Raw genomic sequence first — 21,017 nt, 5'->3', positions numbered from 1 at the left:
GAGATCAGAAAGCCTCAGCATCATTTACTTCCTTATTAGTTCATTTTGGTATGGTATTTTAACAATCAAGTAAACAAGAATTGGCTATGACAGTTAACCCAACCCAGAGATCCAACATTCATATACAAAACCACCTTTCCTTTCTCATTCTTTACACCTAATAAAAGCTTTGCTAGACAGAGGTTTAGATTTGAACAGATGGACTCCACTCCCTTTCTTCTATGTGGCAATCATAATTACAGCTGTTAAATTTAAAGGCTTTTAAAGTTCTCAAAATCTTTTTTTTTTTTAAATAGAGCAGGTTACAATACAGCATGTAGATTTTTCCTTACTTATCCAGCCTGAAGGTACATACACAGAAGTTGCAACATAAAAACAGGTTGTTCAGTCCAGCCAGTTAGTGTCAGCATTTACCCTCCATTTGAGCAAAAATAGTCCTAAATACATTTACCCAGTGCCTTAGTTACTAACCCTGAAAGTGAATTCCAACTGTGTAAAATAGTTTCTTCTGTCCTCAGTTTTAAATCTGCTACATTTGATCATGAATCTATAGATCCTTGTTCTTGAGCTCAACTGCTGAACAGTTGTTTCTATCTACCCCGCCCCATTTTTTCATAGTTTAAAAATATTGCCCATATAAGCGTGCTGTTCCAAAGATAATAAATTTAAGCCTTTGTCAATGAATTTTATTGTAACAAATTTCAAACTAAAATGTATACATTATAGCAGCCAAATAGCATGATAAACAGTTCCAAAGCATAAAAGGTTGGTGAGTGCTTGGCCTATGTCCTTATTGGACTATACCTTGCCTGAAACTTAAGCTTTATTAAATCTCACTTAATCTTCCACAAAAGGAAGGGTCTGTAGTCTTGGCAGAATCATAAATAGCGAGGGAAAAAAATTTCCCCTACGTGGCAACAAAGAAAAAGTAGCCAAGTGTGTAATGTGGTTGTATGAAGTTTCCATATCACGTGAACTCTGAACATCTGTAGCCTAAAGCTACACCATCGTTCAAGAGGAGAAATCTGCATATTGCTCCTATTAAGATTTTCAATTTTTAAAAAAGGTGAGGAAAAGAAAAAAGGAGCGAAAAGAGTGAAAGAGAGAAAAAAAACCACAGAAGGGTTTTTAATAAGCCCAACAGATCTAGCACCTGTCTAAAAATTCATGAAGTTCAGTTAAGAAAATTAGGATACTTCATAAATTCTTGCAATGCTGTTATTGATTGGAAAATGCCTACAGTTATCAATTTCAGTGGTAGTGTCTTTTAGGATAGTGTATTTGGGAACAAAGTTCTCTTAAAGCTCAGGAAGATTTATTTAAAATGTTGGGAAGGGTATAGTCTAGATAATGCAGCCAATAGATCACCCAACATGTACGGCTGAGACTTCTAATTGAAATGGAATGAGTCTCATGATCAAATATTGTTTCCCTCAATATCAAACATCATAATAATTGTGCACATCTTTTGCATCTAAAAATGGAATTTTAATTAAAAATTCTTTACAATTAGCTATATTACTTAAAAAAAAATTAAAGACTAGATATGGTCTTCATATAAAGAAGTGATCACAAAGATGCACAAAAGAAGTTACTTTTATAACTTCTGTTAAACAAATTTAAGTGTTATACAAATAGATATACAAAGGAGGTAGAAATTTCAGGCTTTTAAAAACAGACCACTAATCCACAGAAAATAGGACGATATTAAACTAGATTCAAAAAGGCACACCAATGTGAGATATTCCTAAAACAGTATTCCAGTGCTGAACAAGAACACATCTGTTCTGCAATTTTAAACTGCAAGATCCATTTTGAGAAATTTGCAGCGTTTTAGGGAAAGTAACAGAATTACTGCTACAGTGGAATATTCAAAAATTTATAGAAGTCCTGCGGTGGACTGTGGGAGTTGTCAATAATTACAGTGCATTTACTATATAAAAAGTTTTAGTAACTGGAATTTTCTAAAGTACTGACTGCACTTATCTACATCTCTAGTTGATCATACAATACAGCTCTAACAGCAAACACACAAATGGCATTGCTGAATAAAAAGTCAAATGTTAACATCAAATCTTACTTTGCTCTGTTGGCATTAAAAGGTGTGCAAGTCTAACCACTAGAAAAAAAATATACAAAATGATTGGCATAATACATTTATCTTGTGACTTGTTCAATACACAGGTACAGTATTAACTGCTTTATCCACAGTGATCATGGAAAGCTAAAGCTTCACAGCTATTTGCCAGAGTGCATCACTCAAACTTAGTCACTGCAAACACTCGTTCTGAATTGTATGGAGATGTTGACGAGTTAAATATTGCATGCACTTCTGTGAGGGGTCCCAGTGCTGGATGTAGTGAGTTTTGCTTTAGATTTCATTTTTGGCTTCATTGTTGTTCAAAGCCTGTTTTCTCTCAGCGATAAATGGATACATGCACTTATCTGCTCCCAAAAAACGGTACATGCAGACAACAGCTTCCCATGGCATAATGCTGAAATGGAGAAGAAATATTATTATAAAACGACAATCTCAAGACTTGCTAAGTTTGAATCTACAGAACTTAAGTTGATTTTTTGAAAAATGTTTTATTTTGAAGTGTGATTCAGGCATAAATCCAACAGTTGGAACAGAACTTCTAAAAGACAAGGTTTAAGTGCTAGAGTAAGGGTTTTTTGATCATTCAGGATAAACCCACATCTAGAACCAGCTAGGTCTGATGAAATAAGCAGGATTCTAAATGGATTGAGAGAGAGACAGAAAGTGACTTCGACAACAGAAAGGGATCACTGGGATAAATATAACATTGAGAAATGAAAAGGTGACCAGAGGGGAACAAAACAACTAGAAACAGTAGTTGTAAAGCAGGACAAGAAATTCTCAGTATGGAGGGAACAGAGGAGACTATTAAAAGATGCAAATAGTCTCAAAACATAGGATGAGCACAACATGGTAAATATTATGAATGATTAAGTCTTGTAGTGATAAGTAACATGTCCTCTTCAATCAGATGACCAAGGCAACATTAATAGCATAGATATAAAAAGGAGATGGGTGTCATAGACAATGAGGATACAAAACCACTAAATCCCTAGGGATAGATGGGATTTACCCCAGAGTGTCAAGAGATACAAGGGAGAATTTTGAGAGCCATTGACAATTACGAAGGTGTGGGCCTTGGAAACTGGATAATAGGGAGGTAGAAGTACTTTCGAAACTGGCTAACTGTCTATATTCAAAATCATCTGATACTGTTCCTCAGTGCAGGTAGTAAATAAAGTTACAATACAGAAGGAAACCATTTGGTCCACCCTGACCTTGCCAGCCACTTTGTGACATCCCTCATATTTTGCTAATGTGCTCACATTGTTTATGATTGATGCCCAGGATGCAGTTGTGTTTTATACACATCTGGATTGGAAAGATCTGTTTATTCAGCCCTATGTACAGCTATTCTACCAAAAATCCTCACATGGAATCAAATTGTTTCGTGCACAGTGTGCTACCGATGGCAGCTCAGGTAGACCAGTCATTAGCATGCAGACATTGGAGGACACAACAGTATTGCAGCCCTGGCAGTTCCAGTGATCCAAAGGCAGTCTTTGGTAGCGTACTAAGCATCCTTGCAGAATGCAGAGAGGCTTGTGAAGGGAGGCCTAATTTTGAGCAGTTTGACTATTAGTTACAGATAACTACTAGTACTTGGTCATTGGGTCTACTTCTCCACACATATGCAGTGTCAGTACTGCTGGCATGGGAGGAAAGCACACAGTTGTTTGTGCTGTTTTAGGATTGCAGTACATGTGCCCTCTTACCAAACCCCTCCAATGTCAGCACGTGACAGGACAAATTGGTAATGCAGCAGGGCATGTTAACACGTGGCAATCATTTCATCAGTCTTTTAACATCGCAGCCAGCTATCCCATGACACTTAGTTTAAACGGTTTGTTTCTCCTACATCATTCCCATCACACTGACACCAGGGTGGCAATAAGTTGGCATACATAGAGTAAAGGTTGTAAATAATACACCTGCCTGTTTTCACCAACTGCTAGAAAAGGAGAGTCAGGTTAAGCAGGTACTATTTGAAAATCTAGGCTTAGGGTTCCTACTTTGCTTAGATTAGCTACTTAACACCTTGCACTTACATTTGGTCAGTATAATTGGCGAATTAAAAAATATCTTATTTTCAGAATATTTTGAAAGGGGGTTCTGCAATATGATCCATTATCAGTATTTTAAAATCAGTTCGTCATGACATCACATCAAGAATGGAGAATGCGTAGTTATGCTGGTCATAGCTTTGCTCCGAAAGGGAGGGAAGGAACTAAACCTTGAATGAAGTATTGTATCGCTACCTGCCTCCGAAGACATGTACATTACCTCAACACGTGCTGTCTCCAGGACTGCAATAAAGTTGGGAGCAAACTGAATTATTTGTTGAAATGTGACACTTTTACTATCTCTACTAATGCAAAATATTACCTTTCATATTCCAAGTCTTTAAAATCTAAGCTGTTATCCATTGGTATTGGTGGATGAGCAATTAAATGTTTTCTCCTTACCCACTTACCTTTTCATAAATGTTACAGTATACATTAGTCGAGGTGTACAAATCATCGGCTGGTCTGTGAGGATGGCTCTCATAGCTTCTTTCACACAGTACTCTGGTTTCAAAGGCGGAAGGAAGGGCTCAAATTCTTTCCTGCAATAGAAGTTTTTGAACAGACCTTTTGGTTTTTATAGAAGGATTCTCAGTTCATTTCTGCTGATTGGCATGCATTTTGTAAAGTGCAAACAAGTGTTACTAAACTAATTGCTCTATACAATTCAATTATACAATTGTATAGTTTATATTAACAGTACACCAAATAAACTGGTATCTTCAGTGGGGGGAGGGGGGGGGGGTGGAAAAGAGATACAGGCACACATCTGAGAGCACAAGCAGGGATATGGTAACACGCAAGTGAGCGGACAAGCTAGAGTGGAGAGCACAGGCCAGGTCTTTCAGAGGTCAGTTTCTAAGAAGGAAACATGGACCAGAGAATGTTCAGTAGTGCAGCGAGAGAACTATTCTGTAGCAAGTCCCTGAAAGTAGGCGGTAAGGGAGCGTGTGCCATGGAGAGGGGTTAAAAAAAAAAAAAATACCTGAACTGATGCCAGTAGAAGGCAAGGTGTTATTGGCAAGTAACTAGTGAGTGACTTCCCTATTCCCACGCGCCACCCCACCCCCCCCAACTTCCAGATCAAATAAGGGACAAGTCTCAAGTTTATTTCTGGTAAGTTTAGATGGTGGTTAATAAAGATACATGTTACTTTAGGTAATAAAAGGGAAAAACGAAGACGTAAAGTGATTAAACCAGGAGAGAGAAACAAGATACACGTCAGTAAAACATTCAAACAGGTTAGGGTGTGGGGCATGAGTAAAGCATTTTTTATACTAATGCAGAGAGAAGAAAGAATAAATGGAATGAATCACTTGGAGTGCATGACATGATGGCTGTAGTGAAGACATGGCAACAAATGAAATATTCCAGGTTATAAGGTCTACAGAAGAATTAGAGAAGAGGGAAAGAGTACCCTTGATGATTAAGGATGAAATCACTTCAACGATGAGAGGATAGAACAAGATGCAAATCGGGCAGTGGAGACTTTATACGTAGAGTTAATAGAAAAGGATTCAGGACTGTAGTGGGAATTGTGTTAGTGGGAGTTGTGTATAGCTTCTGGTCACAGCTGTGAAGCAGTAGATTGTAAAAAAAATGCCGAGATTAGACAAGTACGTAGCAAAGGCATGGTAGTTTTAAAAAGGGGTGGGGATTTTAACTTCCAGATAGATTGGGATAAGCAGGCTAGCATGTCAGCAAGGTAGTGAATTTCTTGAGTATCTGGTTCTAGGACATATTGCTGCAGAAAGCAATCCCAATGAGGGAGAATGCCGTATTAGATTTAGTAATGAGCAATGAGCCAGAATTAGTTAACAGCCTAACAGTGCTTAATCATTTATCTAATAATCATAATATGATAGAGTTCAACAGTGCTTGAAAGGGAGAAACATGAAACAGTTACTAAGATTCTAGGTTTAGGCAAGACTGACTTCAATGGGATGAGACAGAGACTGTCCACAATAAACTGGGAAAATCTGTTGATAGGTAAAAACGAAAGAAAGTCAGTGGGAGCTGTTCCAAAAAAAAAAAAGAGAATACCAGTTTATACTCTTAAGGGGCAAGAGCTCTCGTTGTCCATGGCTGTTTTTTGGGCAAATAATGAGGCAAGGGACAACATAAAACTAAAAACAAAAAGCATACAAAACTACAGAAAAAGGAAAATAAACTATATCTTTCCCAGTTGCCAGGATCAAAGAACAGCAAAGAGTGATAAAATATAGACAAGAGCTGCAAAAAAGAGTGTATGAAAAAACTTGCAGGGATATTAAAAACAAAATTTTTGCAATTAGATTAGGAAAGGGGGGAGGTGGTCAGGAGCAATGTGGGCCCCTTGAAAACTGGTAATGATAGTCAATGAAAATGGTGGACATGCTGAACCAATTGTTAGTTATTTACAGTAGGAGGAAGAGGTTCAGCATGCCAGACATCGAAAGGAAAGTAATACTGAATTGGGGCAGAGACTCACCAAAATTAACAAAACTGTAATGAAGAAAATAATGGCACGAGAGAGTGACAAATTGCCAGGATCAGATGGTTTCCATCCCAGGGTTTTAAAGGAAATAGGCGAGGACATTGTCGATGCCCTAATGATAATTTTTCAACAAGTTCTTGAATCAGGAACTGTTCCTTCAGATTGGAAAATTACATGTCACTCCACTATTTAAGGCAGAAGGAAAGGGAACCCACCACCACCAAGAGCTTGGTCAAAGAGGTAGGCTTTAAGGAGCATCTCATAAAAGAGGAAAGAGGTGGAGGGGTTTTAGGAGGGAATTCCAGAGCTTAGGGCCTAGACAGCCGAAGGCATGGCTATCAGTTCTGGAGTAATTAAAATGGAGGATGCTCAAAAGGCCAGAATTAGATGAGTGCAGAACAGTGTTGTGGGGCTGGAAAAGGTTACAGAGATAGGGAGGAAGTGAAGCCATGGAGGGATTTGAAAACTAGGATGAACATTTTTTTTTTTTTTTTTTAAAAAAGTGTTGCTTGACTGGGAGCCAATGTAGGTCAGCGAACACAGGGATGATGGGTGAACAGGATTTGGTGCAAGTAAGGACATGGACAGAAGAGTTTTGGATGACCTCCTGTTTACAGAGGGTAGAATGTGAGATCAAGGAGTGTGTTGGAATAGTCAAGTCTAGAGGTAACAAAGGTGTGGATGGAGGGTTTCTGTAGCAGGTGAGTGGAGGTGGGCTGAGTCAGGCAATGTTAGAGTTGGAAATAGGTGGTCTTAGTGATGCTGTGGATGTGTGGTTGGAAGCTCATGGCATGGTCAAATGTGAGACCAAGGTTGCGAACAATCTGGTTCAGCCTCAGGCAGTTCCCAGGGAGAGGGATGGAGTTGGTAGTGAGGGTTTTGTGACAGGGACCAAAGACTATGGCTTTAGTCATCCCAATATTTAATTGGAGGAAATTTCTGGTCATCCAGTATTGATGGACAAGTGTGACAATATGGAGACAGTGAGGGCTCGAGAGGGGTGGCGGTGAGTTAGACTTGGGTGTTATCAGCGTAAATCTGAAAACTAATGCTAATGTTTTTTGATGATTTGCTGAAATGCAGCATATAGATGAGAAACAGGAGCAGGCCAAGGATAGATCCTTGGGGCATCCCGAAGACAACTGTGTAGGAGCAGGAAGAGAAGCCAATGGAAGTGACACCTTGGCTATGATTAGATAAGCAAGATAAGTAACAGGCAAGTGCAGTCCCACCCAGTTGGACGATTGCACTTCCTGCTCCTACACGGTTGTCTCTGGGATGCCCCAAGGAGCTATCCTTGGCCTCCTCCTATTTCTTATCTACGTGCTGCCTTTCGGCAACATCATCCAAAATAATAGCGTTAGTTTTCACATTTACGCTGACAACACCCAACTCTACCTCACCTGCCACCCTTTTCAACCCCTCATTGGCTTTATATTGTCAGAGTGCTTGCCCATCAGTACTGGATGACTAGAAATTTCCTCCAATTAAATATTAGGATGACAGTGAAGGCACTTTGGAGGATGGTGTGGTCAAGCATGTCAAAGGCCGCAGAGTGTTTATTTTATCCCTAGATATGCAGCATGACGTTTAAGACTTGATAAGAGCAGTTTCTGTACTGTGGCAGGGGTAAAAACCAGATTGGAGGAATTCAAACATGGATTTCTGGGAAAGATGGGCACGAATTTAGGAAATCGAGGAATTGTAGACCAGTTAGCCCAAGATCTGTTGTTGGGAAATTTCTAGTCTATAATTAAAGGATATGGTGACTGAACATCTTGAACATTTTCAGCTGATCAGAGAAAGTCAGCATGGATTTGTAAAGCCTAGATCATACCTAATGAACCTGATTCATGTTTCCTTCAAAAAAAATTCAATGCAGTGGTGGATATGGACTTCCAGAAGGCATTTGGTAAGAGACTTAACTAAAAGTTAAAGTCCATGGAATTGAATGCAAATTATTGACCCAATTTGGAAATTAGCTGAGCGGCAGGAGTCAGAGTGTAGGGATAATGGGCAAGTACTCTAATTGACAGAATGCAACTAGTGGTGCCCTGCAAGGATCTGTATTAGGGCCTCAAATATTCCCAGTATGCATTAACTACTTCGATGATGGGATAGAAAGCAACATATCCAAACTTGCTGCAGATGGAAGCAAAAAATTACAATGATAGGTTAAGTGAATAGGCAAAACTGTGGCAAATGGGAGGTCATTCACTTTGGACCTAAAAAGGATAGAAAAGATACTTTCTAAATAGTGAAAAGCTAGAAACAGTGGAGGTCCAGGTACATAGATCACTAAGTGGCATGAACAAGTACAGATAATAATCCAAAAGGCTAATGAAATGCTGGCCTCTATTATCCAGAGGATTGAATACATGGGGGTAGAAGTCTGTACAAACCCATGATGAGACCACACCTGGAGTACTGTGGACAGTTCTGGACACCACACCTCAGGAAGGATATACAGGTCTTGTAGGGAGTTCAGTGTAGATTTTACCAGAATGATACCTGGACTCCAGGGAGAGGAGAGATTACACAAACAAGGGCCGCATGCCCTGGAATTTGCTTAAAGGGTGGTTTGATTAAAGGTTAAGATCTTAAGGGAAACAGATAAGGTAGACAGAGAGAAACCATTTCTGCTGGTTGGGGTGTCTAGCACTAAAGGACATAATTTTTAAAGTTAGAGCCAGCCCTGTAAGGAATGAAGTTAGGAAACACTTCTACATAAAAGGATGTAAAAGTTTGGAACTTGCTTCCACCAATAGCAATTGATGCTAGATCAATTGCCAATTTTAAATCTGTGATTGATAATTCTCTTGGTTAACAAAAACCCAAGAGGTGTGGGGCAAAGGTGGGATATGGAATTAAGTTGCAGATCAGCCATGATCTCATTGAATGGCTAACAGGCTCGAAGGGTAAACAACCTACTCCTGTTCTTATGTTACAGTAAGTGAGAACCTGTGAGCAATGTTCCCTTTAACATCTATTTGCTGTGCGCAGACAGCTTGTTGCACTGTGTCCCTTTAAGACTGATATGTGGCAGAAGGTGGAGAAAGGCTTTTTCTTTGCAAGAATACATTTAAATATTCATCTCACCTCGTCACTTTTACCCTGCGATGCGGAGAACCTTGGATAGTTAAATTGGTACAAATCTGGGGTCTAAGATATAGCTATGTTTAGTTTAGAGATACAGCACTGAAACAGGCCCTTCGGCCCACTGAGTCTGTGCCGACCACCAACCACCCATTTATACTAATCCTACACTAATCCCATATTCCTATCACATCCCCACCTGTCCCTATATATTTCCCTACCACCTACCTATACTAGGGGCAATTTATAATGGCCAATTAACCTATCAACCTACAAGTCTTTGGCATGTGGGAGGAAACCGGAGCACCCGGAGGAAACCCACGCAGACACAGGGAGAACTTGCAAACTCCACACAGGCAGTACCCAGAATCGAACCCGGGTCCCTGGAGCTGTGAGGCTGCGGTGCTAACCACTGCGCCACTGTGCTGCCCTGTATAAAGAGTGGACAATGAACTTTGTTCAACTTTGGTTTTGAAAGTAATCAGGTATCTTGATCAGGTGTCAAAAAAATAAAAGCAAAAGGCAGCAATATTTTAAAACTCTTATGAAGTCATATAAAGTTATTCTGTCAAATCACTTGGAGAAAAAAAAAGGTTTCTGTAACAGAATTAAATTTTCACAAAGTGACATAACCAGATCCGCTCAAAGCAAATATGCAAAATATTGAGACAAGATGACTATTACAAAATGGGGTTAATAAATTTTAAGCAACCTTTTAAAAAAGTGATTAATTCCCCAGTTTACCAATAAAAGCCTCTCCTGAAATGTCAGTGCAATGCAGTTAGTTATTTTAAAAAAAACTAAAACCAAGTCATTACTCATGAACAAAATGGAAGTACTTGGTTACCAGTACTGTAAATTCTCTGAGTCTTATGACATTATTGTTGAAAGTCTAGTTTATTTATTCCTTCTCAATTGCAGCCAAGTGAGTCTCCAAGAACAGAAGCACTATGTCTGAAGCTGGTGCACACCTGCATGACAGTACTCTCAAATCCCATTTGAAAATTTTGGTGGTTTCTCAGCTACATTTTTGTGGCTTGAAGTAATAAATTATTTCATATCCTGAAATGTTGCAGGTGCAGCAAACTTAATGGCACAATTACCAAATACATCATGGAAAATTAAACAGTTTTCAGCTACACCTTTATTCCAGAATGCCAGAGGTTTGCTTTTATTAAAGATTAAAATATCAGCTCGTCTTGGCTGGTAGCATTCTCACCTCTAAAATCAGAAGTCTGAGAGTTCAGGACCCACTCCGGGACCCAAACATATGAACAATGCAGCAGTGAAGGACGCTGTGATGTTTTGTAACAAGAGGCATGGTAAGTTGGGAAGTGTTGAGAAGAATCATGTTTCGGATGAGACATTAAACCAAAAGGTCCTATTTGCCAATTCTCAATGGATGCTTATTCAAAGATAGGATTAAGGAATTCTTCTAAATTCCCAGCCAATATTCCCCTCTCAGTTATCACTAATAGGTTAACAGGTCATTCATCTTAATGCTGTTTTGTGGGAGCTAATTGTAAAATGGATTCCATTTGCATCTACATAATAATGACGGGATTTTATGTAACGTTACATGTAAAATGATTTGAAATCTGACAAAACTCCAAGCAAGATGCTCAAACTCAAAAGACCACTAGGCCTTGTAAAGCAAGTCTTAAGCCCTTCTTTTTTTTTTTCTTCCCTTCTACCCATGGTAGAATTGTAGACCCTCAATTCACAGCTGCACAATATTTCAGATTCAATAACCATCACAACTACCCTTAAAGGGCCAACACCATATTATCTAGCACATTGTGCACTCTAGTCCATCGATAGTTTATAACAGAACACAATGAAGTCTGTCAGACAGAAGAACATGACCTGATGCATAATTGAGAAAATGGACAAAGCCACTCACGTTACAAGGAGATTATGTAAAGGTGACAGTGCTGCATCCAAAATTCAAAAGACCCACAAAAGACTAAAACACTTCTTTAAACTCAGTTAGGTCTTTACTGCAAACAATTTTACTTATAGGTTCAATGCAATATTTTTAAAAATTTCTAAACTTCAATTAAGCATTTTTAAATTCAACATTTTTCCCCTCCATTTGTCAAACGTTAAAGAATTTTTGATGGGAGCAGACAGAAAGGAATATACTCTGCACCATGTTCTAAAAAGCTGCATCAAAGCTGTGAACACATTGAGCTAGTTTACAAACTGATATGGGAAGTGCTAGGTCATATTTCCCTCTCCCTGAAGAGGAATAATTTTTCAACCAGACAACAGACAATCTTTTAATCTCTGAACTAAATCTATAATTTAAACTTTATGCACTGAACAACTCATTATCCAGCTCACCTTATTCTGCAGCCACGGAACATGCCCGTGTCTACTAAATATGGACAGACAAGTGTCATCTTGATCCCATCTTTGTCTGATGCCTTCAGTTCATGGCTCAAGGATTCGTGAAATCCTATTGCTCCAAATTTGCTTGCACAGTAATCCTAAATGGCATAATAGATAATTCAAAACATTTTTTATTTTAAGTAGTATTCTGATAAACATTGATGCAAATTTGGTTCATGGGAAACAGGTTAATTGAGTGGGAAAGCACCTCTTGCCAATTCTTTATATTAAAAAACCCAGGTTCTGCCACATATCAGACTGTTTTTTTTTGGTGGGGGGTGGAAGAGGGGGGAAAAAGTGGGGGAGAAAAGTACCAATATATAGAGAAGCAACTGGTAGTTAAGAAAAAGAATTTGAGCCAGTCACATTTGAAGTGCTGAGGTAAATAAATTTGATATTTCTTGTCATTATCTTGGAATTTTCCTCTACATTGGTCACTACTGAATTGAATTTGGGAAAGCCAATTAAAGCATCTTATCAGCATATCTGAATGGATACTTCAAATATCGACTGTTAGAAATCAGTGGGGAATAAAACGGCAAGAGTTTCGGTTGGATAATGTTCATGTCATGCTCCAGTCTTAGAGGTTTTTAAAAAAAAAAAAATCTATATAACACAAAAGGTAGTAACAAAAATGTGTGTTTGGGTAAGATTTCCAAGTATGAAGTGTTTTGCACTATAGAAGTTAGCCAACTAGACTGATACAAGGTGCACTTTATAAAAGACAATAAAAAGCTTTGCCTCCACACTCTCTTGTGTCATCTGAACCCCTCTACATCATCTTTACTAGGTCAGTCTCTTGAACTCTTTTGCTTTGTCTATGAAGTACAGGAATTCGATTTAAGGAACTGTGTTGCTCCTCATATCAAGATACTGATGAAATGGCAGCAAAACACACAAGGTAGGCATACATTTGAGTGCAACAACTCTTTCTTTGACAGCAACTTTAAAATCCATCATAAGAGGTTTTGAATCATAACCACTTCAAGGTATTAGATGAACTATAACTGGCTTTGAGAGGAATCCAGCAAAGTTATTATAAAGTTCTTTGCCCCACAAAAGTTAGAAGTGTCGAGAGAGAGAGAAAGAGAAAACAAGCACAAGACAATATGCATGCGAAACAGCTTGCTGAACACACATTCTAAGGTCACTGTCAATTTTTCTTCTGCTTGCCCGAGCAAATTTGTCTTAATTGGAGCAGGATGGCACCAACATTATAAATGGACGAGCAGAGTACATGTAAACAAGAGAACTGCTGACTATCTGCAAAGGGGCCCAAATGCTGCAAAGAGGGAATCAATAAAGTTAAATTAAAATATGACAATGCAGGACAAGTGGGACATTAAATATACTGGACAAAGGGTCAGTATTGATAATTTGTAAGTTAAAGGAAAAATTGCTTGCCAAACAAGTTTCAAAATTCAGTTGGAAACATAGGAGGGGAAGAGGAGAGATAAGAAAAAGGTAGGGATCATGGTGTACAGTTTCTGTGCTGAACACTATGCAACCCAGGAATGTCCAACCTTTGAGGTTGTGGGGGTGCTGATACAAGCGCCAAAACCAGTGACTGAGTTGCATATGTTTACACACTCAAGTGCAAAACAAAATCCAATATATATATATATAAAGTGTGACACCTGCAAAATACTTCCATTTTCCTTTCCCCTTCACTGCTGCCATCATCCCCTTGAGCTTTGTTTGCCCCTCAAACACATCCAGAAGATGAAAACATGTATACTTTCCATCTGTTCCACAATATGGAGCAATAGAATTTAAACAGCTAGAATATTAAGATCAACTACTTGCAGGTTCATTTTGGCAATATATACATACTAGTACTTGGAACATCTAGTGGATATGCGGAGATACCAAGACACAATGCATTTCACTCCAATGAAAATTTTGATTAATGGAAGAATTTAGACACTTATGTCTAAATGGGAAAGTTAAACTACAGGAACATTTCTCCAAGACAATAGCTTAAGGTACTAACCTCAACACCAGCAGTGCTGAACAACCCTAGGGAGCTTGCCACAGTTACGATATGTCCATGGTTCATTTCCAGCATCTTGGGAAGAAATGCTTTGGCAGTCTAATGAAGGAAAAGCCAGAATCATTTTAGTTCAAGACCTACTCCAAAAAACCAGGGCTGCTTATTTGTAAACGAGATGATGTTCCCACCAAAAAAAATTCAACCACACGGAGCCCTTTAAAGCTTAGAACATGCTACAGTAAATGCAAGAACAGTAATTCAATTGACAATTATTCTCAAGACAATAGAAGAAAATAACTACTCAAATCTTGTGGAACATTCTTAGAATTAGTTGACAACCGAAATGTAGTAAATAGTTGAGCTGCAGAATGTGAATTGGGACAACTCACCTGCTGGAGGCCCTGTAGGATAAAATGACCCATTGCTCTGAAAATGCATGTTTTAAATTTTATAAAAACGATTTCATACTTTTATTAAACAAAAACTGGAGCAAGTATCTTTCTTCTCTGTTCATCATACGAATTGTAAATTTTATTGAATATTCATTTAAGTCAGCTACAGAATCCTTGAAATATCAAGCACAGGAAATCAAAGGGTCAAAATATTAGCACATATCACATTTTCCTCCCAGCCAGGCTTTAAGTTGATGTTCATTATGCAAATGAAAGTTGCATTAAAGAAACGATGTTACTTTTCATTGGCTCATTTATTTTGGATGCTGTCTTCATCCTAGGCAAGTGGAGTGCATTACATCACAGCTCTGACTTGTGCCTTGTACAGGATGTACAGGCTTTGGGAGTTACTCGCCACAGAATTCCCAGCCTCTGACCTGACCTTATAGCCACAGTATTTATATGGTTAGTCCAGTTAAGTTCCTGGTCAATGGTAATCTGCAGGATATTGGTGAGGGATTTAACGATGGTAATGCTGTTGAATGTCAAGGGGAGAGAGTTAGATTCTCTCTTGTTGAAGGTCATTGCCTGGCACTTGTGGCACGAACGTTACTCGTCACTTATCAGCCCAAGCCTAAATATTGTCCAGGTCTTGCTGCATGTGGCCATGGACTGCTTCATTACCTGATGAGTTATGAATGGGATTAATTACTGTGCAATCATCAGCGAACATCCTCACTTCTGACTTGGACAGAACGTCATTGATGAAGCAACTGAAGATGGTTGGGCGGAGGACACTACCTTGAGGAACTCCTGCAGTGATGTCCTAAGGCTCCAATAATCACAACCATCTTCCTTTGTGCTAGGTGACTCTAACCAGTGGAGGATTTTCCAGATTCCCACTGAATTCAATTTTGCTGGGGCTCCTGGATGCCACATTTAGTCAAAGGCTATCTTGATTCCAAGGGCTGTCACTCTCACCTCATCCCTGGAATTCAGTTCTTTTGTCCATAATTAGACCAAGGCCATAAGGAGGTCTGGAGCTGTGTGGCCCTGGTTGAACTATACTTAGTATTTGTGAGGTTATTGCTGAGTAAGTGCTACTTGACAGCACTATCAATAACACTTTCCATCATCATTTCACTCAGGAGTAGAGAATTTAAATTCAATTGATTAATAAATCCAGAATAAAATGCTAGTCTCGGAAATGGTGACCATGAAACTACTGGATTGTCGTAAAAACTGATTCTAAAGACCTTCAGGGAAGGAAATCTGCCATCCTTATCCAGTCTGACCTACATGTGACTTCAGATCACAGCAATATGGTTGACTCTCGACTGCCCTCTGAAACGGCCTAGTAAGCCAATCGGGCGTATTAAACCGCTCCAGAAAAGTTGCTTAAGGATTTGTAAAAGGTGGATATTGTTTGACTAAGCTAATTGAATTTTTTTTTGATGAAATATGAGGAGGTTAATGAAGGGAATGCAACGGATATTGTCTATATGGAATTTAAGAAAACTTTTGACAAAGTACCACATAAAAGGCTATTTAACAAAATTCAGGCTCATGGAATAGGATGGTCAGTGTCAGCTTGGATAAAAAAAATTGGCTTAAGGGCAGAGAACAGTGAGTTGTCGTAAACGGTTCTTTTTCAGACTGGAGGATAATAAACAGCAGTATTCCCAACAGTCAGTGCTGGGACCAATGCTTTTTTTTTTTGATTAGGACTTGGATATTGGAATATTGTGTAAAATTTCAACAGGGCAAAAGATAGGCTAGCAGAATGGGCAGACAAGTGGTAGATGGAATTTAACACAGACAACTGTGGGGATACACTTTTGCAGAAGGGATAGGGAGGCAGTTTATACTTAAACGGCACAATTCTAAAGAGTGTGCAGGGATACAGGGAGCCTGGGGGTTCATGGGCCTGAATCTTTGAAGGTGGCAGGACATATTGAGAGAATAGTTCGCAAAGCATATATGATCATGGGATTCATAAATAGAGGTATTATGCACAAAAGCAGGGAAGTTATGCTGAACCTTTATAAAGCTCTGGTTAGAGCCCAACTAGAATACTGTATCCAGTTCTGGTCATTATACTTTAGGAAGGATGGGAGGACTCTCGAAGGAGTGCGGAGGTGATTTACAGAATGGTTCCAGGGATAAGGGGATTCAGCTGCAGGGTTAGGTTGGAGATGCTGGGGATGCTCTCCTTGGAGCAGGGGATGTTTGATAGAAGTGTACAAGATTAAGACAGGTTTAGATAAGGTAGACAAAGAAAAGCTGATGGTACCAGAACTAGGGGACACAGATTGAAAGTTCTGGGCAAGAGATATGGGGGTGGGGCGGAAGAGAGTTTTTTTAAAAAAACGTAGTGAGTGATAATGACCGAGAACCTGCTGCCTATGAGGGTGGTGGAAGCAGGAGATAATGATTTCAAAAAGGAAATTGGATGGGCACTTAAGGGAAATAATCTTACAGATCTCCAGGGATATAGAGTGGGGGCATGGGAAAGACTGCATTGCAATAGAGCACCAGCATGGACTTGATGGGCCAAATGCCCCCTTCTAGGCCATAATGACTGTGGAATGGTCCAAAAAAACAAGGTCCAGTATAATTTCTTCACAGTAACAGATCAAAACAAGCCTGTTGAGTAACTTCCATTAGATGGGAAAGTGGATATTTGGTTCTGAACTTGCCAACAATAGCCCTCATCAGTGCGAAAGGCTACAGCATTATCTTTTCCCAAACTTGTGTATTTTTAGTTGTTTACATAGTCACGTATTAATTTGGTAGATTAATCCAATCTATGTCCTAGTCATGAACACATTTGCTATAATGCATCTACAAGTATCCCCAATCAGTTGAGCTGAAACATAGGTACATTCTTACTATCACGATTTAGAATTATACACATTAGAGCCAACCACATGTAGAAATGAAATAAACAGCTCAATTTTTGTTACCTTATGAAAAGGTTGGAAATATTGAAAAGAAAAAAAAAATTCACATGCATCAAAGCTCATTCGCTCTTCAACTCCAACTCTCCCTTAGCATTCAATGATGTTAGTACCAGTCTCAATTATGCTATCTGGCAAATTATTCCAAAACAGTGTACAATGAATATACACAACTTAGTTATACAAATGTTGTAATACAGCTAAACAAAAAACTTTTAAAAACATACAGGAAGAACTGAAGAGGGAGGCAGTTATGAATGGCATTTAGTTATGCATGTTGCAAGAGATTTAATGTTACTTATGAGGAGCTTTATTAGATTAGGTGACATTAGTTTATTGAGGGACTCGACAGCAAGAACAAGAAAAGTATACTGAATGAATGCAAGCAAATTGTTAGCATGAGCTGATTATAAAGCATTATGTGCTGCAAAGGAAATACTGCTAGCATTCTTAATAATTAGCCAAAAAGCTTGGCAACAGTACAAAAATTATGAAAATGCCCAAGAATTGAATAAGAACCTGAGCCAAAAAATGCCAAAATTCCAGCTTTACTGCATAAGTACAAGGGGTGGGTGCGTGCAGGTATAGGAAGCAAAAATTAGACAATCAGAAATCTCATAATAAAAACAATCCCAGACGTTTACACATGGCAAGTCAAGTAAATCAAACTTATTCAAATTTTGTTATAGTACTTAAATTTCGATTACATCTACAGGCATTCAACAGCATCTGAAATTTAAGGGGTGGCTGTGCTTCCATTACACCATAAGTTTGCCATACATCTATGCAAAAAGCAGATGTCATATACACATTGCTTTATAGCTAGCTATTAGAAAAGATATGTACCAATTCGGATACTTCAGCAAGATGTTATACAGAAGATAATTTTTATTTCAGATCATGTCTGCATTTGCACTTTGGACATTTCCTGGTATTTCTCCACTGAGAAGTGGGGCACAATATTCACATTAGTTGCGAAAGTACATTAAAACAAAAAAGGTCCTAAATGCAGGAACAGCCTCGCCTTCATAGCTTTCTAGCAAGTAGAAGGCATTCAGAAAAGAACTGATCATAAATCTCAGCTGAGTGGGACAGAGACTTAAAAAATGGTGACAGGAATTCATAGCCATACCCACTCCACAATTTTCACATACCTGTATTTCCTGGTAGAAGGCACTGGATGACAAGTCATGAATCAGTGACAATTTCCTCAACTTTAAACACAGGAAGAAAGGATATTGGCTTCCAACATTAACTCCACTCCTTTGCTCCTGATTCCAATCACTTCCCCTGTCAATAGTTTAGTCTGAAGTCAGGTTATACAAAACTCAAATTATTCAGCCAAAAACCACACATGGCTGCAACATTACCTGCCTCCACTCTTACTGCTGCTGAAAATCTTAATGTTTCAGTCACCTAGCTCACTTCAACATCCTCCTTTCCTGGCCTCCCATTACACTAGGTCAACTGTTCCAATACATTAAAATTCTTACATTGCCTTGTCTCATGCCACTTTATGTTTTCAACCTCAATGTTGCACCTATTTCTACATTACCTGATTCTAGCCCTCTGTACATTTACATCCCTCCTACCACTTTAGTGGTAGGGCCTTCACTTATCTCAACACTACTCTCAAGCTTTTAAAAAAGTTGAAAAGGGAAGAAGCGATCTATAAAAAAAGTCTTTCACCAAGCTTTCAGTAACCTCTCACACCGTGGTTCAGTAACTATTCCTTTTTATTTTTCCCTCAAAAAGCAACTTGCAACAGTTAAAAAGGCATTGTATAAATGCCAGTCGTAGTTGGTGGTTGTGAACCAGAAGTCCAAATAGGGAGCTTAAACTTCCCCATCCAGAACGTCATCATGGGAATGAGGAAATGGCAGAGGCATTGAACAAATATTGTGTGTCTGTCTTCGCAGTAGAAGACACAAGTTCCATAACCAGAAATAGGCAGTAATCTAGGGCTAAAAAGTGAGGAAATTAAGGATATTGATATCAGTCGAAAGAAAGTATTGGAGAAACTGGAGGGACTAAAATCTGACAAGTCCCTGGGACCAGATGGCCTACATCCTAGGGTTCCAAGAGACAGCTGCAGAGATAGTGGATGTGCTGGCTATGATTTTCCAGAATTCCAGAGATTCAGGAATGGTCCTGTCAGATTGGAAGTTGGCAAATGTTACACGTTTTTCAAGAAAGGAGGTAGAGAGAAAACAGGGAACTACAGACCAGTTAGCCAGTCATTGGGAAGATGCTGGAAATTAAAGTCTTAATATTGCACTTGGAAAAGCATAGTATGGATTAGAAAAAGTCAGCATGGTTTTACTAAAGAGAGATCCTGTTTGACAAATGTATTGAGTTTTTTTGAGGCTGTAACTAGTAGGGTAGGATACAGGGGAACCAGTAGATGTAGTATACCTGGATTTTCAAAAGGTATTCGATGAGGTGCCACATAAAAGATTAATAGGCAAGATACGGGCTCATGGTGTTCGGGTTAATATATTAGCGTGGATAGAGGATTGGTCAACAGATGGGAAGCATAAATGGGCATTTTCAAGTTGGCAGACAGTGAATAGTGGGATGCTGCAAGGATCAGTGCTGGGGCCTCAGTTATTTACACTCCATATTAGTGACTGGGATGAAGAGACAGAGTAATGTATCCAAGTTCGCTGATGATACAAAGCTCGGTGGAAAGCCAAGCTGCAGGGAGGATGTAGAGATGCTGCAAAGAGATAAAGACAGGTTAAGTGAGTGGGCAACAAGATGGCAAATGGAGTATAATGTAGGGAAGTGTGAAGTTGTTCACTTTGGTCATAAAAGCAGAATTTTTTTTTTTAAAAAAGGTGAGAAACCGTTAAGTGTTGATGTTGAGAGAGACTTGGGAGCACTCATACAAGGAACGCACAAAGTTAATCTGCAGGTGCAGCAGGCAAGGCAAATGGCATGTTGGCCTTTATTGCAAGGGGATTGGAGTACAGGAATAAAAGTAGTCTTACTAAAATCGTACAGGGCTTTGGTGAGACCGCACCTGGATACTTTGTGCAGTTTTAGTCTCCACATTTAAGAAAGGATATACTTGTACCGGAGGCAGTGCAGCGAAGATTTACTAAATTGATCCCTGGGATGAGGGGATTGACCTATTATGAGAGGCTGAGTAAATTGGGCCTATATTCAGAAGACAGAGGGTAGAAGCTGAGAGAATGTTTCCACTGGTCAGGGAATCTAGAACACGGGGACATAGTCTCAAGATAAGGGGCCAATCATTCAGTACTGAGAAGAGGAGAAATTACTTCACTCAAAGGGTTGCGAATCTTTGGAATTCACTACCCCAGAGGGTTGTGGATGCTCAATCATTGAATACATTTAAGGCTGGGATAGATAGATTTTTGGTCTCGCAGGGAATCAAGGTGTACAGGGAGCGGGCAGGAAAGTGGAGCTGAAGCCCAAGATCATCCATGATTGTATTGAATGGCGGAGCAGGCACGATGGGCCATATGGTCTACTGCTGCTCCTATTTGTGTTCTTGTGTTAATTAAGGGATCCAC

The 21,017-nt window shown here is 39.1% G+C and overlaps 1 protein-coding gene across 1 annotated transcript in view; it reads right to left on the bottom strand.

Moving 5' to 3' along the window:
* Nucleotides 1-671: 671 nt before the first annotated feature.
* The window catches only part of LOC137370033 (retinol dehydrogenase 10-like), a 90,302-nt gene continuing 69,956 nt past the window's right edge, over nt 672-21,017 (bottom strand). The window contains exons 2-5 of the mRNA XM_068032047.1: nt 14,124-14,222; nt 12,083-12,228; nt 4,575-4,706; nt 672-2,495 (exon numbers count right to left, since the gene is read on the bottom strand). Of these exons, the coding sequence (XP_067888148.1) occupies nt 2,372-2,495; nt 4,575-4,706; nt 12,083-12,228; nt 14,124-14,222 (501 nt within the window). The 3' untranslated portion in view covers nt 672-2,371. The remainder of the gene's footprint in view (nt 2,496-4,574; nt 4,707-12,082; nt 12,229-14,123; nt 14,223-21,017) is intronic.

The sequence above is a fragment of the Heterodontus francisci genome, chromosome 5, assembly GCF_036365525.1.
Source record: "Heterodontus francisci isolate sHetFra1 chromosome 5, sHetFra1.hap1, whole genome shotgun sequence".
Lineage (NCBI taxonomy): Eukaryota > Metazoa > Chordata > Chondrichthyes > Heterodontiformes > Heterodontidae > Heterodontus > Heterodontus francisci.
This window is presented reverse-complemented; position numbering and strand designations above follow the sequence as displayed.